The sequence below is a fragment of the Bubalus bubalis genome, chromosome 5 (assembly GCF_019923935.1).
Source record: "Bubalus bubalis isolate 160015118507 breed Murrah chromosome 5, NDDB_SH_1, whole genome shotgun sequence".
Lineage (NCBI taxonomy): Eukaryota > Metazoa > Chordata > Mammalia > Artiodactyla > Bovidae > Bubalus > Bubalus bubalis.
In genome coordinates, this window is record NC_059161.1 from 53040662 (window position 1) to 53057375 (window position 16714).

The following is a 16714-nucleotide window of genomic DNA, read 5'->3' on the forward strand; positions in this document are numbered from 1 at the left end:
AATCTATAATAGTGAAACAAAATAAACTTTCCATACCGAACTTACATTAGCAGAATCTGAGATTTTTGATTCACTGTCTTTGTTTGAGTATTTTGTAGTGTTTAAATATACATAATTCCGAATTGTTGCTGATAATAATCCATCAGCCCATTCCATAGTATTAGGATCCAGATGTCCATATAGTTCGCTGAGAGTGATACACTTTGGATTTAAAATACAAATATCTATTTTTCCTCTTCTTCCTGAAATCTGAGAAAAATCCAGTGTGATTTTTAAAGACACTGACTATAGAAAAATTGTCTAATTTTTCTGTATTATTCCTACTAGAGGTTTTAGGAAAGATCTTTTGCTTGAAAGAAGGATTCTTTATAAAGGTAGCACTTTGCAAGAAATAATAAAAGTTGACTTATTAAAATTAGCCATTATATCCAAATAATTATTTTTTAAAATTATGAATACTACAAATGAGGCTTCCTTGGTAGCTCAGCTGGTGAAGAATCCACCTGCAGTGCAGGAGACCCTGGTTTGATTTATTGGTCAGGAAGTTCCGCTAGAGAAGGGATAGGCTACCCACTCCAGTATTCTTGGGCTTCCCTGGTGGCTCAGATGGTTATGAATCTGCCTGCAATGCGGGAGACCAGGGTTTGATCCCTGGGTTGGGAAGGTCCCCTGGAGAAGGGATCAGCTACCCACTCCAGTATTCTGGCCTGGAGAATTCCATGGACAGAGGAGCCTGGCAGACTACAGTCCGTGGGGCCGCAAAAAGTTGGACACTACTGTGCAGCTTTCACAGACACACAAATGAATCCCTAGGAAAAGAATGGGACAAACAAAACAAAACAAAACAAAACACATCATGCTTCTAAATGGACTTTGTAGATGTAATTAAGGGACATATCTGGAGATGGGAGAATTATCCTGATTATCCAAGCAAATTCAATCTAATTGCATGAGTTAAAATTGGAAGAGAAAAGCAAGGCAGCAAATCAGAAACAGGGCAGTACACAAGGATCTAGAGGTATGGACAGTGTGCAAAGATCTGAGAGGGGCCTCCAGAAGGTACGGGCAGCTTCCTGCTGACAGACAGCAAGGAAATGGGACCTACTTATTTATGCCAACACCTGAATGCACAAGGGAAAGACTTCTTCCCTAGAGCCTCCAGAAAGGAACTCAACCTGCTGACATCTGGATCATAGCCCAGTGAGACTCACACTGGACATCTAACTCCCAGAACCGAAAGATAATAAATGAGTGTAGTTTTAATCCATGTCATTGTGGTTATTAGTTATAGCAGCAATAGAAAATGAACATTTTCTATTTCATATATATATATATGTATATACATATACAATGAAATATAAATATATATTCAGTATATATAATATATATACTACTATATATTATATAAATATATTCAGCCATAAAAAGAATAAAATAACATCATTTGCAGCAACAGAGATAGACCTAGAGATTGTCATATTAAGTTAAGGAAGTCAGAGAAAGACAAATGATATCATATGATATTGTTTATATATGGAATCTTAAAACATGATACAAATGAACTTATTTACAAAACAGAAATAGACTCAGATATAGAAAACAAACTTATGGTTCCCAACTAGGAAGGAGGGGCAGAGATAAGGACTTTGGGATTAAAATATACATACTGCGATATATAAAGGGCTTCCTGGTGGCTCAGGCAGTAAAGGATCTGCCTGTGATGCAGGAGACCTGAGTTCAATCCCTGGGTCGGGAAGATTCCCTGGAGAAGGGAATGGAAACCCACTCCAGTATTCTTGCCTGGAAAATCCCATGAACAGAGGAGCCTGGTGGGCTACAGTCCATGGGGTGGCAAAGAGTTGGACATGATTAAGTGACTAACACTTTCACTGTATATAAAATAACCAACAAGGGCTTACTATATAGCACAGGGAAATAAGTATCTTGTAATAACCTATAGTGGAAGAGACTGTAAAAAAAGAATATATATATACACACACACACACACACATATATATAACTGAATCACTGCTGTACACCTGTAACTAACAGAACTGTAAATAAATTATATTTCAATTAAAAAAACTTTCCATTAAAAAAATCCCATTATGCCTCATCCAGGAACACAATCAATATATGAGCTATTATGTGTTTTGTCTGGAGTCAGAGTTGGATATAGAAGTCAGGAAGAGTAAGATATAGTTTTAAGCTTCAGGTCATAATTGGTACTCAGACTTTCTTTACAACATTCTAATTTCCCTGATATTGGGAAAGATCGAAGGCAAAAGGAGAAGGAGAAGGCAGACGATGAGATAGTTACATAGCAGCGCTGATTCAATGGACATGAATCTGAGCAAACTTCAGGAGACAGTGAAGGACAGAGAAGCCTGGAGTGCTGCAGTTCATGGGGTTGCAAAAAGGCAGACACGACTTAGCGACTGAACACACACATACACAATCTGTCTGGTGGCTACTGGAATAACAGATGTCTGTGTCTCTATTATGCATTTCAAGCAGGAAGAGTGGCAGGCATTTCTTGCAAAAGCTGCAAGAAGGCAACAGACCCACAGAAGCCTAAAATAAGAAATTTTCGGTGAAGACATACAACATACCATATAAGGCTCTAGGGAGAAGCTAAGGTAAGAATGTTTGAGATTAAAACATTCAAAAGCAGCTGCATATACAAGGGAATTGTGAAAATCAGATGCAGACCCAGTAGAGATGCAGCCACGGGCGGGGGGGGCGGGGGGGGGGGGGCGGAAACAGTGAAAAGACTTATACTTTCATCTCAGGCTGATCCTTAGGCTCAGGTCACTGAAGAACTATCCCAGCAGACAGAAAGCCTGTAAAGCCTGAGAAATGTGGCTTTTTTTTTTTTTATGAACGCTCAGTTTTCAACAATAAAAAAAAATCACAAGGAATACAAAGAAACATGAAAACCTGTCCATCCAAAGTAATAAACTAAACAGAAAACAGCCCTGAGGAAGCTCAGATATTGAACATAATAAAAAAAAAGATTTTAACTGTAGTATATATACTCAAAGAGATGAAGAAAATCATACTGAAAAACTAAAGGAAATTAGTAAAATGATATGAAAAAAAGTAGGGAATATAAGTAAACAGAAATTATAAAAAGGAACCAAATAGAAATTACAGAGCTGAAAATACAATAGCTGAAATAACAAATTTCAGCAGAGGTAATCAGTTAATTTGAGCAGCCAGGAAAAAGAATCAGCAAATTTGAAGATAGGACTATTGAAATTACCTTGTTAAAACAACTCTCAATACATTTTAGAATATTGAAATCAATATTCTTCTCCAACTGCAAATGAATAAAAACAGGAATCAATAACAAAAGTTATACATAGAAATTTAAAAATATACCCCTAAACAACCAGTTGTGGGCTAGGCCAGGGGCAGAAGCTGGGAGGACCTCATGCCCGAGGGGCGGTGGCCAAGAGGAGTTACCCCACATCAAGGGGACGACAGAGAATGAGATGATTGGAAGGCATCACTGACTCAATGGACATGAGTTTGAGTAAACTCCAGGAGTTGGTGATGGACAGGGAGGCCTGGCGTGCTGCAGTCCATGGGGTCTCAAAGAGTCAAACATGACTGAGCAACTGAACTGAACTAAACTGAATCTGAATACACAAATCCATACAGACAGAAAGTCAACCAGTGGTTTCCAGAGAATGGAGAGAAAAGGTAATGGGGAGTGATTTCTTAATGGGTAGAGGGTGTTCTTCTGGAAAATTTGAAACCAGAGTGAGGTGGTAATTGCACAATGTTGTGAATGCACTAAATGATACTGAAATTGTACATCTTAAAATGGTTAATTACATGATATATGAAATTCACTTGAATTTTACTTTGCAGTGCATGATGAATTTATACCCATCACAGAACAATCCAACTCGAGGTACAGACATTTTTTTTTTTTCTTTTTTTTTTAATACTAAGCAGGCCCAACCCTGTCTAGCTTCCGAGATCAGACGAGATCGGGCGCCTTCAGGATGATATGGCCGGAGCCCAGACATTTTTTTAAAGGATGTGTTTGTGTGCTTAGTTGTTCAGTTTTGTCCAACTCTTTCCGACTTCATGGACTGTAGCCCGCCAGGCTCCTTTATCCATGGGATTCTCCAGGCAAGAATACTGGAGTGGGTTGCCATGCCTTTCTCCAGGGGATCTTCCCGGCCCAGGGATTGAACCCAGGTCTCCTGTATTGCAGGCAATTCTTTAATATCGGAGCCACAATGATACAAACATACATAAGAGCATCTAGTACAAGCATTATAGAAGTTTCCTATGATGAAGAGGGAAAAGAAGTGAAGATAAGGAAATAAACTGAACTGAACTAAAATAGAGAAAAGGTCCTGAACAGATCAATTAGGAAAAGTTTTGAATCTAGGAGGAATATCAAAACAATTCTATTACCTAAGATCTTGTCATTAGTCTAAATATTTTTATTATATTTTAAGACCCTCATATATAAAATGGAGAAGGAAATGGCAACCCACTCCAGTATTCTTGCCTAGAGAATCCTGTGGACAGAGGAGCCTGGTGGGCTGCTGGCCATGGGGTTGCACAGAGTTGGACACAACTGAAGCGACTTAGTATGCATGCATGCACTGGAGAAGGAAATGGCAACCCACACCAGTATTTTTGCCTGGAGAATCCCAGGGACAGAGGAGCTTGGTCGGCTGCCATCTATGGGGTCGCACGGAGTCGGACACGACTGAAGCGACTTTGCAGCAGCAGCATATATAAAATAATAAACATGAAAGAATCATTAAATAAATTAAATTATAGTATAGTCATACACAGTGCTTCCCTGGTGGCTCAGATAGTGAAGAATCCACTTGCAATGCAGGAGAGGCTCAGGTTTGGAAACCTATGACAAAACTAGTGCATGCATGTGTGCTAAGTCGCTTTAGTCGTGTCCAACTCTTTGCGACCCTGTGGACTGTAGCCCTCCAGACTCCTTTGTCCGTGGAGTTCTCCAGACAAGAATACCAGATTGGGTTGCCATGCCTCTCTCCAGCAGACCTTCCCAACCCAGGGATTGAACCCACATCTCTTAAATCTCCTGCATTGATGGGTAGGTTCTTTACCACTAGCACCAACTGGGAAGTCTTATGACAAACCTAGACAGCATATTAAAAACCAAAGACATCAGTTTGCCAACAAAGGCGCATATAGTTAAAGCTATTGTTTTTCCAGCAGTCATGTACGGATGTGAGAGTTGGACCATAAAGAAGGTTGAGTGCCGAAAAACTGATGCTTTCAAAGTGTAGTGTTGCAGAAGACTCTTGTGAGTCCATTAGACTGCAAGGAGATCAAACCAGTCATTCCAAAAGGAAACTGATCCTGAATTTTCATTGGAAGGACTGATGCTGAAGCTCCAAAACTTTGGCCACCTAATGGGAACAGTCAACTCACTGGAAAAGACCCTGGTGATGGAAAAGAATGAAAGCAAAAGAAGAGAGTGGCAGAGGATGAGATGGCTATATAGCATCACCGACTCAATGGACATGAGTTTGAGCAAACTCCAGAAGACAGTGAAGGACAGGAAAGCTTGCCGTGCTGCAGTCCATGGGGTTGCAAGAAGTCAAGCACAACTTAGTGACTGAACAACAAAAAAACAACAAATAGTCATATGTGGGCTTCCCAGTGGCACTAGTGGTAAAGAACCAGCCTGCCAATGCAGGAGATATAAGAGATGTGCACTTGAATCCTGGGTTAGGAAGATCCCCTGGAGGAGGGTATGGCAACCCACTCCAGTATTCTTGCCTGGAAAATGACATGGACAGAGGAGCCTGGCGGCTTACGGTCCATAGAGTCACAAAAGAGTTGGACATGACTGAAGTGACTTAGCAGACATGCACACACATAGTCATATATTCAGAATATACTTATCGGAATGATGTTGCAAGAAGTTTTTAATGATGGGGTTAATTCTCAGCATATAACATTAGGTGAAAAAGCCAACATTAGAAAATTTGAAATCCTTTATACATAGTACTATCTCAATTATCTATAAATATATTTAGTTTAAAAAATAATGAAAAGAAATATAACAAAGTATTTGCAGTTGTTATAAATTTCTCACAATGGTACATATTTCTTTTGCAATATAAAAAATATTTTTAATAAAACAAATTTCTGTCCACTGAGTTGTAAGGACTGAATGAGATAATTCAAGTAAAGGTGTTTTCACTAGTATTTGGTCCATATTTAGTACTGCATAAATATTATTTATTTTTATTATTGATGTGATAATTTACCTATTACTAATTATAATAATTGCTTGAGAATTAACAGTTATTGATAATGGATAAAGAATTATGAGCTGCCACATGAATGGTTTTGAAGCAGGATATTGCACACTAAAAGAATCCACGTAATTGAGAACCTGAGTTTCTTAGCCTTTTGGACTATATTACCAACAACGAATCTTTAAGTAAGATAATTAAAATGCATACTATTTATTAGAGTATAATTTTATATTGAATAAAAATATGTCTTGAAAAGGTAGGAGTTATTCTAGGTATCTAAGGACAATTCAATGTTAGTAAGTCTATCAAGATAAGTTATAAATTAACCAGATAAAATATTAAAAATACATGCTGAGAAATAATTTCATAAATTCTAGGAGTCAAAAACTGAAATGTAATGAGACTAAAAGGTGATTTCCAATGTGTGATAGAGAATACCCATTATAGACTGAGAGCAAAATCATATTAAATACAGACATAGCAACTGCATTTTAGATAATGTAAGGAACAAAGTATTACAGTTAACATTGTCTTGGAGAGTTAATCAATTCAATAAGATAAAAATATATAAATATTAGAAAAGAGAAAAAATTATAGTCATTTGAAGATATTTCAAAGCAACTAGAGGAATAACAAGTGAAACCAAAAGTTAGTAAAAGGAAATAAATCATAAAATCAGCTAGAAATAAATGAAATAGAAATGAAATGTGATACACCATATTAAACTGAAGAATGAAGATAATTCAACAGATTACCTAAACAAAAATTAAAACTGTTAGTCAATTAGGTAAAATGACTAAATACAACATATATATTTTATAATTTTATTTTACACTAGCATCTATCAGTTTGAGATTCAGATGAAAAAAATCTTGTTCACTACAATGATTCCTAACTACAAAATTCCTAGCAAGAAATTTGACAAGTAAAAAAACATACTTCTGTAAAGAGAACAAAAAGTGTTACCGAAGTAAAAAATTTTTACTGAAGTATAAAATAAGACCTAAACAAAAAGAGAAATATTTTATTTAGTAGAATATTTACCTGTGAAATAGAGTCCCTTTCTTCAATCAGTAAGAATTCTTCAATTGGTAATAGTGTTAATGCTTTTTCTAAAATTCTTCTGACTGTTGTTTTTCCTCCTCCTGTTGGACCCACTAACATCACACCAACACAAGCCTAAAACAGAATTGCAGATTTATGGCTTAATTCTAGTTTACTGATTATTCAACAAAGCTGAAACCTCAAAGTTCTTATTTACAAATACATCTCTGAATATATGCATGGACCATTCATTCAAATTATTTTTCAATCAGTTGTAATCTGGGTTCTGTTTTATTGACTAGGCAAATATTAAAATCACCATAAGTCTCCCAATTTTAAAATTAAAAGAATGATTTTCATTCTTGATATTTAATAGTTTATTTCACTTTCTAATTCTCATTTACTCCTGTGCCTTTCTCTGTGATTGACTTCTGTAGTAAGATTTATCTGGGCTTCCTGTTCTCTATTTTTTCTCTTTTGAGTTCTGATTGTCCTTTCCATGTTAATCTTCCCTAATTCATCCTTGTCTCTCTCTCCTCCACATTGTCCCTATCCAATTTCATCCATTTGAGTATCTTTAACTATCATCTGAATTCTAATGACTCCTTTTAAAAATGTACATTTTTCTCAGTCTTTGATTCTAAATGCCAGAGTGAAATTTCAGTGTGCTACTAAATACTTCCATCTGGATGTCACACATTGTTTTCAAAGTCAACATTATCTAATCTGTATCTTTTTCCCCCTACATTTGTTCTTTCTCTTATTTCCCTGCTGCTGCTGCTAAGTTGCTTCAGTAGTGTCTGACTCTGTGCGACCCCGTAGACGGCAGCCCACCAGGCTCCCCCGTCCCTGGGATTTTCCAGGCAAGAATACTGGAGTGGGTTGCCGTTTCCTTCTCCCTAATCTAGTCAATAAAACCACTAGGTACCAACTGTCTGGGCTTCCCTGGTAGCTCAGCTGGTAAAGAATCCTCCTGCAATGCAAAAGACCCGGGTTTGATCCCTGGGCTGGGAAGATCCCCTGGAGGAGGGCATGACAACCCACTCCAATATTCTTGCCTGGAGAATCCCCATGGACAGAGGAGCCTGGCGGGCTACAGTACATGAAGTTGCAAAGAGTCAGACATGACTAAGTGACTAAGTACAGCATAGCACCAACTGTCTAAAGTATAATACTTGCCTTTTTCATTCTCTAATCTCTTTGAAAACTTTTGCACGATATCATCTTTTCTTTATCCCAACCACAATAGCCTGCCTTACCTTGGTGTTGTGAACTGAATTTTCGTGTCCTCCTAACATTCAAATGTTGAAGCCCTAACACCCAGCGCAGTAGTATTGGAGGTGGGGGTCTTTGGTAAGTAAGCAAGTTTAGATGAGGTCATGAGGGTGGACCGCATGTTGGAATGGTGTCTTTATAAGAAAAGGAAGAGAAAGGAGGGTTTGCTCTCCTTCTACTATGTGGGGACAGTGTGAGAAGTGTCCTGCAGCTCACCATCTGCAGGTAGAAGGTTCTCACCAGAAATAAAACCTGCCAGCACTTTGATCTTGAATTTCCCAGTCTCCAGAACTGTGAGAAATAAGTCTGTTGTGTAAGCCACTCAATCTATTGTGTTTTGTTAGAGCAGTCCAAATGGACTGAGTGGGTCAGATGCTAAACATCAGAGTGGGCCCCTCACCATCTCCTTTGGACTATTGCAAGAACACTGAAGAAATAATTATTTTTAACAATGTCTCACACATATACATTAAAATTTAAATATGGATAAAGTTAAAACATCTTTTTACTTCCATTTCAACCCCTATACCTTCATGAAGGCTTTGTGATTCTCTGGTCTGATAGTCTCATTCTATAACTGGCAAGGTGAGAAAGATCCAAAAAGCCTTGCTTGTCAAATGGAAATTATATATTCAGGACTGCAGCTAGCCTGGTCCTGGGGCATCACAGCTTTATATGAAAGAATGGCAGCTATTTCTCTGGGAGCAATCTTATACCCCACTTAAACTCCTAAAGCAAAGCTGATGGCTCAGTTGACCCTTGATTCACAAAGATTTCCACAAACGCTTTGGTCTGGTTTACTGATGGTTCAACTAAGCTGAAACCTGAAGTCTCTTGATGTCTAGCCTCAGAGTCAGCTATGAAAAATCAAAAGAAGTCTTGTTTATTTTGCTCCCTGGGAAGAACTCCAATTCTTGGGCTTTTGTTGATGGCCTATTTGGTGTGCCATTTGGAAAACTACAGAATAGAAGATTAAAGATAATCCTATATGGGGCTTTGTACTGTGGAGACAAATGGTAGCTGCTGATCAAACTACCTAAGTCATTCAGGGCCCATGGTGAGGACCCATTCTGATGAGATTACCCAGAATTAGAATTAAGCTGCTGATCAATTTCTCTTCCCAGGCTGCCATGACAGCTTTCTGGATGCAACATCACACTGGATGTCGTAACATGTTCACCATCACAGATTGCACAAAATAAAGAACTGTGTGTTTCTGACGCTACCACTGAACTTCAGACTGGTGACTCCTACCAAAAGTTGACACAGTTGTCTCAGTGAGAGAAGCCACACTGCATAGGGCATGAATGATCCCCACTTACACCTGGCAGATCCTACATCAGATCTTTGATCCCTTCTATTGGGTCTACTGGTGGTGTTTCACTGATATTAACGCTATTCAAGCTATGGCCCTGCTATTTCAATCCGACTGACTAACTCTAGGCACACCATCACATCTGTTGAAAGTAATTTGTGTCATGTGTTTGAATATCTGGACCATGTGCAACGTGACAATGGTGTCAACCTTTTAATGCAAGAGTCACTCAAAAATGAGCTGATTGTCAAGGAATTCTATGGACCTTCTACACTTCCTACCATCCACAGGCATCTGGTATTATTGAGCACTGGAATAGCCTTTCAAAAACTGACTCAGAAAGATTTCTGACTCTATCTCCCTTACCTTCTTTTTGTCCAAACACTTTACCAAGAAAATTTGGTCACTGAATGTGAGTTTCCCCAGAAAGGAATTATTTCTTTTCATTTGCTTCCTGAGTAATTATCAGCATGAAACAGATAAGGGATTATATAGAACTATTTTATAAATTTGGAATTCAGTCCTGATAACCATTCCTGTACTTCTTATGTAGAAGCCAACCATTAACTTGCCTCCCTCCCTAAACCAATGCAAACTGCACCTCAGAGAAGATTATATGGCCTCTGAGTCTCAATTTTCCACAAACTTACATTTCTTTGCCTAAAAGGTAAAAGAGCGTCCTGTTCTGATCATTTTTTGAGGTCTTCATTGTTTTGTGAAGACTTTGGTGTACATATAAAAATTCAATAAAATGTGTAGGTTCTCCTGTTTATCTGTTTTTGTCAGTTTAATTTTCAGACCCAGTCAGCAACTCTAAGTGGTGCCAACAGATATAAAGACATGTTATAAGCCTATGATAATTAAGACTGTGCGGTGTTGTCACAAAGATAGAAATACAGGACAAATAATAGAGTATAGAAGAAATCAATCCTTTTATATATGAAAACTTACTATATGAGAAATCATATATCAGTAAAGAAGTCTTAGGAACACTGGTTATCCATTCAGGGAAAGGGCTTCCCTGGTGGCTCAGATGGTAAAAAATCTGCCTGTAATGTAGGAGACCCAGGTTCAATCCCTGGGTCGGGTTTGATCCCTAGCTTGGGAAGATCCCCTGGAGAAGGGAATGGCAACCCGCCCTAGTATTCTTGCCTGGAGAATTCCATGGACAGAGGAGCCTGGCAGGCTACAGTCCATGGGGTCACAAAGAGTCAGAATGAAACTCCTCTTTTCACTTTCTTACAGGGAAAACTAAATTCCTACCTGACATTTTAATGAAAAATAAACCACAGACAACCTAAAAGTGAGAAATGCAAGTATCTAAAAATTTCAGAAAAATTACTGACAAAACCTTGATGAGACAGGATAGAAAAGATTTCTAAAAATAGGACACAAAAACACAAGCCATAAAAAAAGATCAATAGAGATTACTGCATTAACGAAGTCTCCTGTACAACTGTATACCATGAATATTTCTAAATAGTGTGAAATGAAAATACCCGCTGCCATATCAACAAGCAAGAAATGTCATAGCCATCGGTGATTTCTGGCCTTCAAATGTGAATGATGGCTCCCAAAATTGTGATCCAGTGGATTCTGCGACTCCACCCATGCCCCACCCACCATGATGACTGCTGAGGAACTGGGGAAATGCAAGAAGCAGCCAGCCGCCACTGCTTAAGGTGAACAAGAAAACAGGATTGGCCCCAGATAGCTGAGGTTCCTATGAAATGAATGAGTTCAGGGAACCCAGAGGCCTGCATATTCCCATACACAGAATGCTAAGTCCCTTAACTTGATAGCTGATCTTTGATGTTCATGCTGCCTGCTCCCTTTGTTGCAAACTTGTATATAGCCTGACATCCCCTCCTGCCTCCTTGGACAGAAACGGTATGGACCTAACAGAAGCAGGAGATATTAAGAAGAGATGGCAAGAATACACAGAAGAACTATACGAAAAAGATCTTAGTGACCCAGATAACCATGATGGTGTTTAGGCAGACATAATGGAGTCCGAAGTCAAGTGGATCTTAGGAGGCATCACTATAAACAAAGCTAGTGAAGGTGATGGAATTCCAGCTGAGCTATTTCAAATCCTAAAAGACAATGCTGTCAAAATGCTGCACTCAATATGCCAGCAAATTTGGAAAACTCAGGAGTAGCCACAGGACTGGAAAAGGTCAGTTTTCACTCCAATCCCAAAGAAAGGCAATGCCAAAAAATGTTCAAACTATCACACAATTGCACTCATCTCACACACAAGCAAAGTAATGCTCAGAGTTCTTCAAGGTAGGCTTCAACAGTATGTGAACCAAGAACTTCCAGATGTTCAAGCTGGATTTAGAAAAGGCAGAGGAATGAGAAATCAAATTGCCAACATCCACTGGATCGTTGAAAAAGCAAGGGAGTTTCAGATATACATCTACTTCTGCTTCATTGACTATGCCAAAGCCTTTGACTATGTAGATCACAAGAAACTACAGAAAATTCTTCAAGAGATGGGAATACCAGACCACCGTACTTGCCTCCTGATAAACCTGTATGCAGGTCAAGAAGCAACAGTTAGAAGCAGACATGGACAACAGACTGGTTACAAATTGGAAAAGGAGTACGTCAAGGCTGTATATTGTCACCCTGCTTATTTAACTTTTATGCAGAGTACATCATGCCAAATGCCCAGCTGTATGAAGCACAAGCTGGAATCAAGACTGACAGGAGAAATATCAATAACCTCAGATATGCAGATGACACCACCCTTATGGCAGAAAATGAAGAGGAACTAAAGAGCCTCTTGATAGAACTGAAAGAGGAGAGTGAAAAAGCTGGCTTAAAACTCAACATTCAAGAAACTAAGAGCATAACATTCTATCCTATTCACTTCATAGCAAATGATGGGGAAACAATGGAAACAGTGACAGACTTTATTTTTCTGGGCTCCAAAATCACTGCAGATGGTGACTGCAGCCATGAAATTAAAAGAGGCTTACTCCTTGGAAGCAAAGTTATGACCAACCTAGACAACATATTAAAAAGCAGAGACATTACTTTGTCAACAAAGGTCCATCTAGTGAAGGCTATGGTTTTTCTAGTAGTCATGTATGGATGTGAGAGTTGGACTATAAAGAAAGCTGAGTGCAGAAGAATTGATGCTTTTGAACTGTGGTGTTGGAGAAGACTCTTGAGAGTCCCTTGGACTGCAAGGAGATCCACCAGTCCATCCTAAAGGAAATCAGTCCTGGGTGTTCATTGGAAGGACTGATGCTGAAGCTGAAACTCCAATATTATGGCCACCTGATGCGAAGAGCTGCCTCATTTGAAAAGACCCTGATGTTGGAAAAGACTGAAGACAGGCAGGAGAAAGGGACAACAGAGGATGAGATGGTTAGATGGCATCACCAACTCAATGGACATGAGTTTGGGTAAACTCCGGGAGTTGGCGATGGACAGGGAGGCCTGGCGTGCTGTGGTTCATGGGGTTGCAAAGAGTCGGACATGACCGAGCAACTGAACTGAACTGAAAGTGAGGGATCAAATAACAAAGTCTAGATAAACAGTTAATTAACAAACAACTTTACTTTGAAGAACATTATAGTAGATATTTTTTATCATAATTTTATTTTTCCTTGATCACACCTATTTAAACACAGAAGCAAATTGCTAACATGACATTCTACACTTACCTGAAGATGATTATAAAACTGTATGATCCTCTCTTTTTGAGCTGGCCACTGATGTAAGCCCAATTGTTGTGTTGCAATCTCTATTAGTTTCTTAAAGAAAAAAAAATACATTAATTTAAATTTCATTGCAAATTAAGCTCTTAATATGTAATCCTACAAAACCTCTCTAGGTAGCAAATACAGCACTTTATGATGGTATTTCTTAATTTTTTAGTTCACAAACTCCAAAATAATGAAAACATTACTTCCCCTACCAAAGTAAAATACACAGAAAATTTTATGATCACGGACCCCCAGGTAGCAAATTCATAGATCCTCTCCCAATTTAAGTCATGCTTTATGATGCATTTAAGAACTAGCTGTTACCACAGTATAATTGTCTAATGATCCTACAGTGAAGAAAAGGTAAAAGATTCTATATCTTTGTGGAATTTTTTGAAAGGAGAACCATGATAAGTATTTTTATTTTTGCTTATTTGTTAATCTGTGTTTAACTCTAATCACCATTGAAGTTGAATTTCAATTTTGTAATGACTGTTTTACTGTTTCAATGTTAGGAATAGTCTAAGATAGCAAAATTTACAAGATGAAAAACTTGATGTGGTTATACATTAGATCATCCCAGGAAGTGGCTGCACCTTTGAAAGATATTTACTATTTCAACACAGGAATTATAGGGCAGCATGATTCCTCCTAAAGTGGGGTTTACTTCAATATTTATATAATTGGTAACTATGTCTACAGAAAAAGTATGATTTATCCTTTTTCTCACTAGCCTCTCCTACACCATTTCTCATTCCTTGCATTCCTACAATGGGAAGCAGCCAAAGAAAACACACACACTCGGCAAGACTGTACAAACAGAAGAAAAACAGACTCTATGAAAGGCTAACTGGAGGTAGGAAATTATTTTTGAAAAGCAACCTCTTCCAAACAAAGTTGATGAGACTGCCCACTTATGGCCTTCACTGCTTGCAGTTTCAGATGTAGAAACTAGGAATCTCTGCAGTTACTAATACAAACCTAGATACTGCCTGGATACAAGTGAAAAAGTCACACAAGTGTGGAATAAAGATAGCATGGGATGCACAGAAGATCAGAAGAACTGGGATAATAAAAGAAGACATATTCAGATATACTCGGGTCATCCCACCTGGTGAAGGTTTTGAAATAAAATCATAATCCTGACCTAAAATATTTATGGCTGTATAAGATGTTCATTGGAGTTAACTGGATGACAAAATATATGTAGTTCTTATAGCATGATATGGTTTTAGTAATTCTCAGGTTATTCTTTGGTTGTTCTGAGATAATGACCCCTACACACGTTGAATACTGCTAAAGACAGTAATGTGAATAAGCTGAATAGATTCCAACTTATTCCACATGCAATCAGATTCTTGCATCACAAATAAACAATAAACAGCACACCTACAGGGTATTTTTTAATAACATGCCTTCCTATGTGGGTGTGTTATATATGATTGATTGGTCATGGTGTAAGCCATCAAAAATATACCATTAAATAAGAGACTGAATTATTCCACACTTAATATTAAAATCATAACTTTAAATTATCTTTGTGCCATTTCTATGAGCCATATAGTACAATTTGGTAACATTTTATTAAACAGTTGAGAGCTTGCATATTTATCAATGTAAAAATTATACAAAGGAGGAAGTAGCTGAATAAATGAATATTCTCATATATAAAACTTTTCCGTAAGCTATAAATTAACTTGTAAAACTGATGAAAAGGTGAATAAATAATGAGGTTCAAAAGTAAAATCATTAATCTACATGCAGAAATGTTATTACAATGCCAATGTTATTTGTTTTAGCTGTGTCTTGAAAAATGTTAAAGGTAACACTGCTGCTGCTGCTAAGTCGCTTCAGTCTGGAAGGATTTAAAACTTGTAACTGTAGGAAGGAGAGTAGGAATTTACACATTCTCTCTAAGAAGAATAGAAAGATGTTTACATAAGACAGAGAAGGAACACTTGTCAACTGATATTTTCCTCCTTTTTTATAGCAAAATGAAAATCTTTAAAATGCAAATTAAATCTTCAAAATGCAGGCAAAACTTAGATGCAAATATCCACTGTCTTTCTCCTAGAAACCACCCAGCAAAAAGAAAAAAATCAAATTGCACTTTCATTAAAATAATGAAACAAATAAAATCTAAAAAATGTAAAACTAAGATAAGTGCTATGAAAAAAACTAAGCATGGTTTAGAGTGGACTGCGACTTGTTGGTCTGGAAAAGTCTAACTCATTTAATCATGTGGAACAAAGAATCTTACACTATATGTCTCCTTCAAAATTACATATTAAAAGGGCTTATTGAATACCAAAATTCATAACAAGAGAATTTATACTGAAATTAAGAATATCAAAGGCAAATGAAAAATTTAAAAGCTTCTGGAGAGAAAGAACAGATAGACTAAAAAGGAACACATACAGGTGACACTGATCATTTCAAGGGTGGAGCAAGAGAAAATGTAATAATATATTAAAGATATTAAATATTTTAATGTATTAAATGAAAAGAACTTTACACTTAGAATTATATAACCAGTCAAACTGTAATCTAAATATAAAGGCATATGAGAAATAGTTGCCAAAGTTTTGTCACACAAAACCTAATTGAAAAACACTGTTGGAAGAAGTACTAAAAAAAAAGGAATATATTGAAGTCTATAAGAGATATGAAGAGAAAGTTTTATAAAATACCTTGTTAGTTTACAGTATTCTAAACGCATGCACATGCCTGTGTGGGCAAACATATGTGTTTATAAAAACTAGGTCAAGTAAAAGGAAAAGGAAAAAAATTCCCATAATCACCAGTCCAGATTCGATGCAGGATATAGGAAGCTTGGGGCTGGTGCACTGGGATGACCCAGAGGGATGGTATGATGAGGGAGGTGGGAGGGGGGTTCAGGATGGGGAACATGTGTACACCCGTGGTGGATGCATGTTGATGTATGGCAAAACCAATACAATATTGTAAAGTAAAAAAAAAAATAATATAAAATAAAAAAATAATAGTCACCAAAAAAAATTAAAAAAACATTTATGATATGACATATATAAGAATGAGAGTATGGGGAAGACCAAAGAGTA

The 16714-nt window shown here is 37.5% G+C and overlaps 1 protein-coding gene across 1 annotated transcript in view; it reads right to left on the bottom strand.

Annotated features, from left to right (window-relative positions):
- DNAH14 (dynein axonemal heavy chain 14) overlaps nt 1-16714 on the bottom strand; it is a 403042-nt gene that overhangs the window by 180689 nt on the left and 205639 nt on the right. The window contains exons 36-38 of the mRNA XM_044943112.2: nt 13593-13682; nt 7323-7457; nt 46-249 (exon numbers count right to left, since the gene is read on the bottom strand). Coding sequence (XP_044799047.2) covers nt 46-249; nt 7323-7457; nt 13593-13682 — 429 coding nt within the window. The remainder of the gene's footprint in view (nt 1-45; nt 250-7322; nt 7458-13592; nt 13683-16714) is intronic.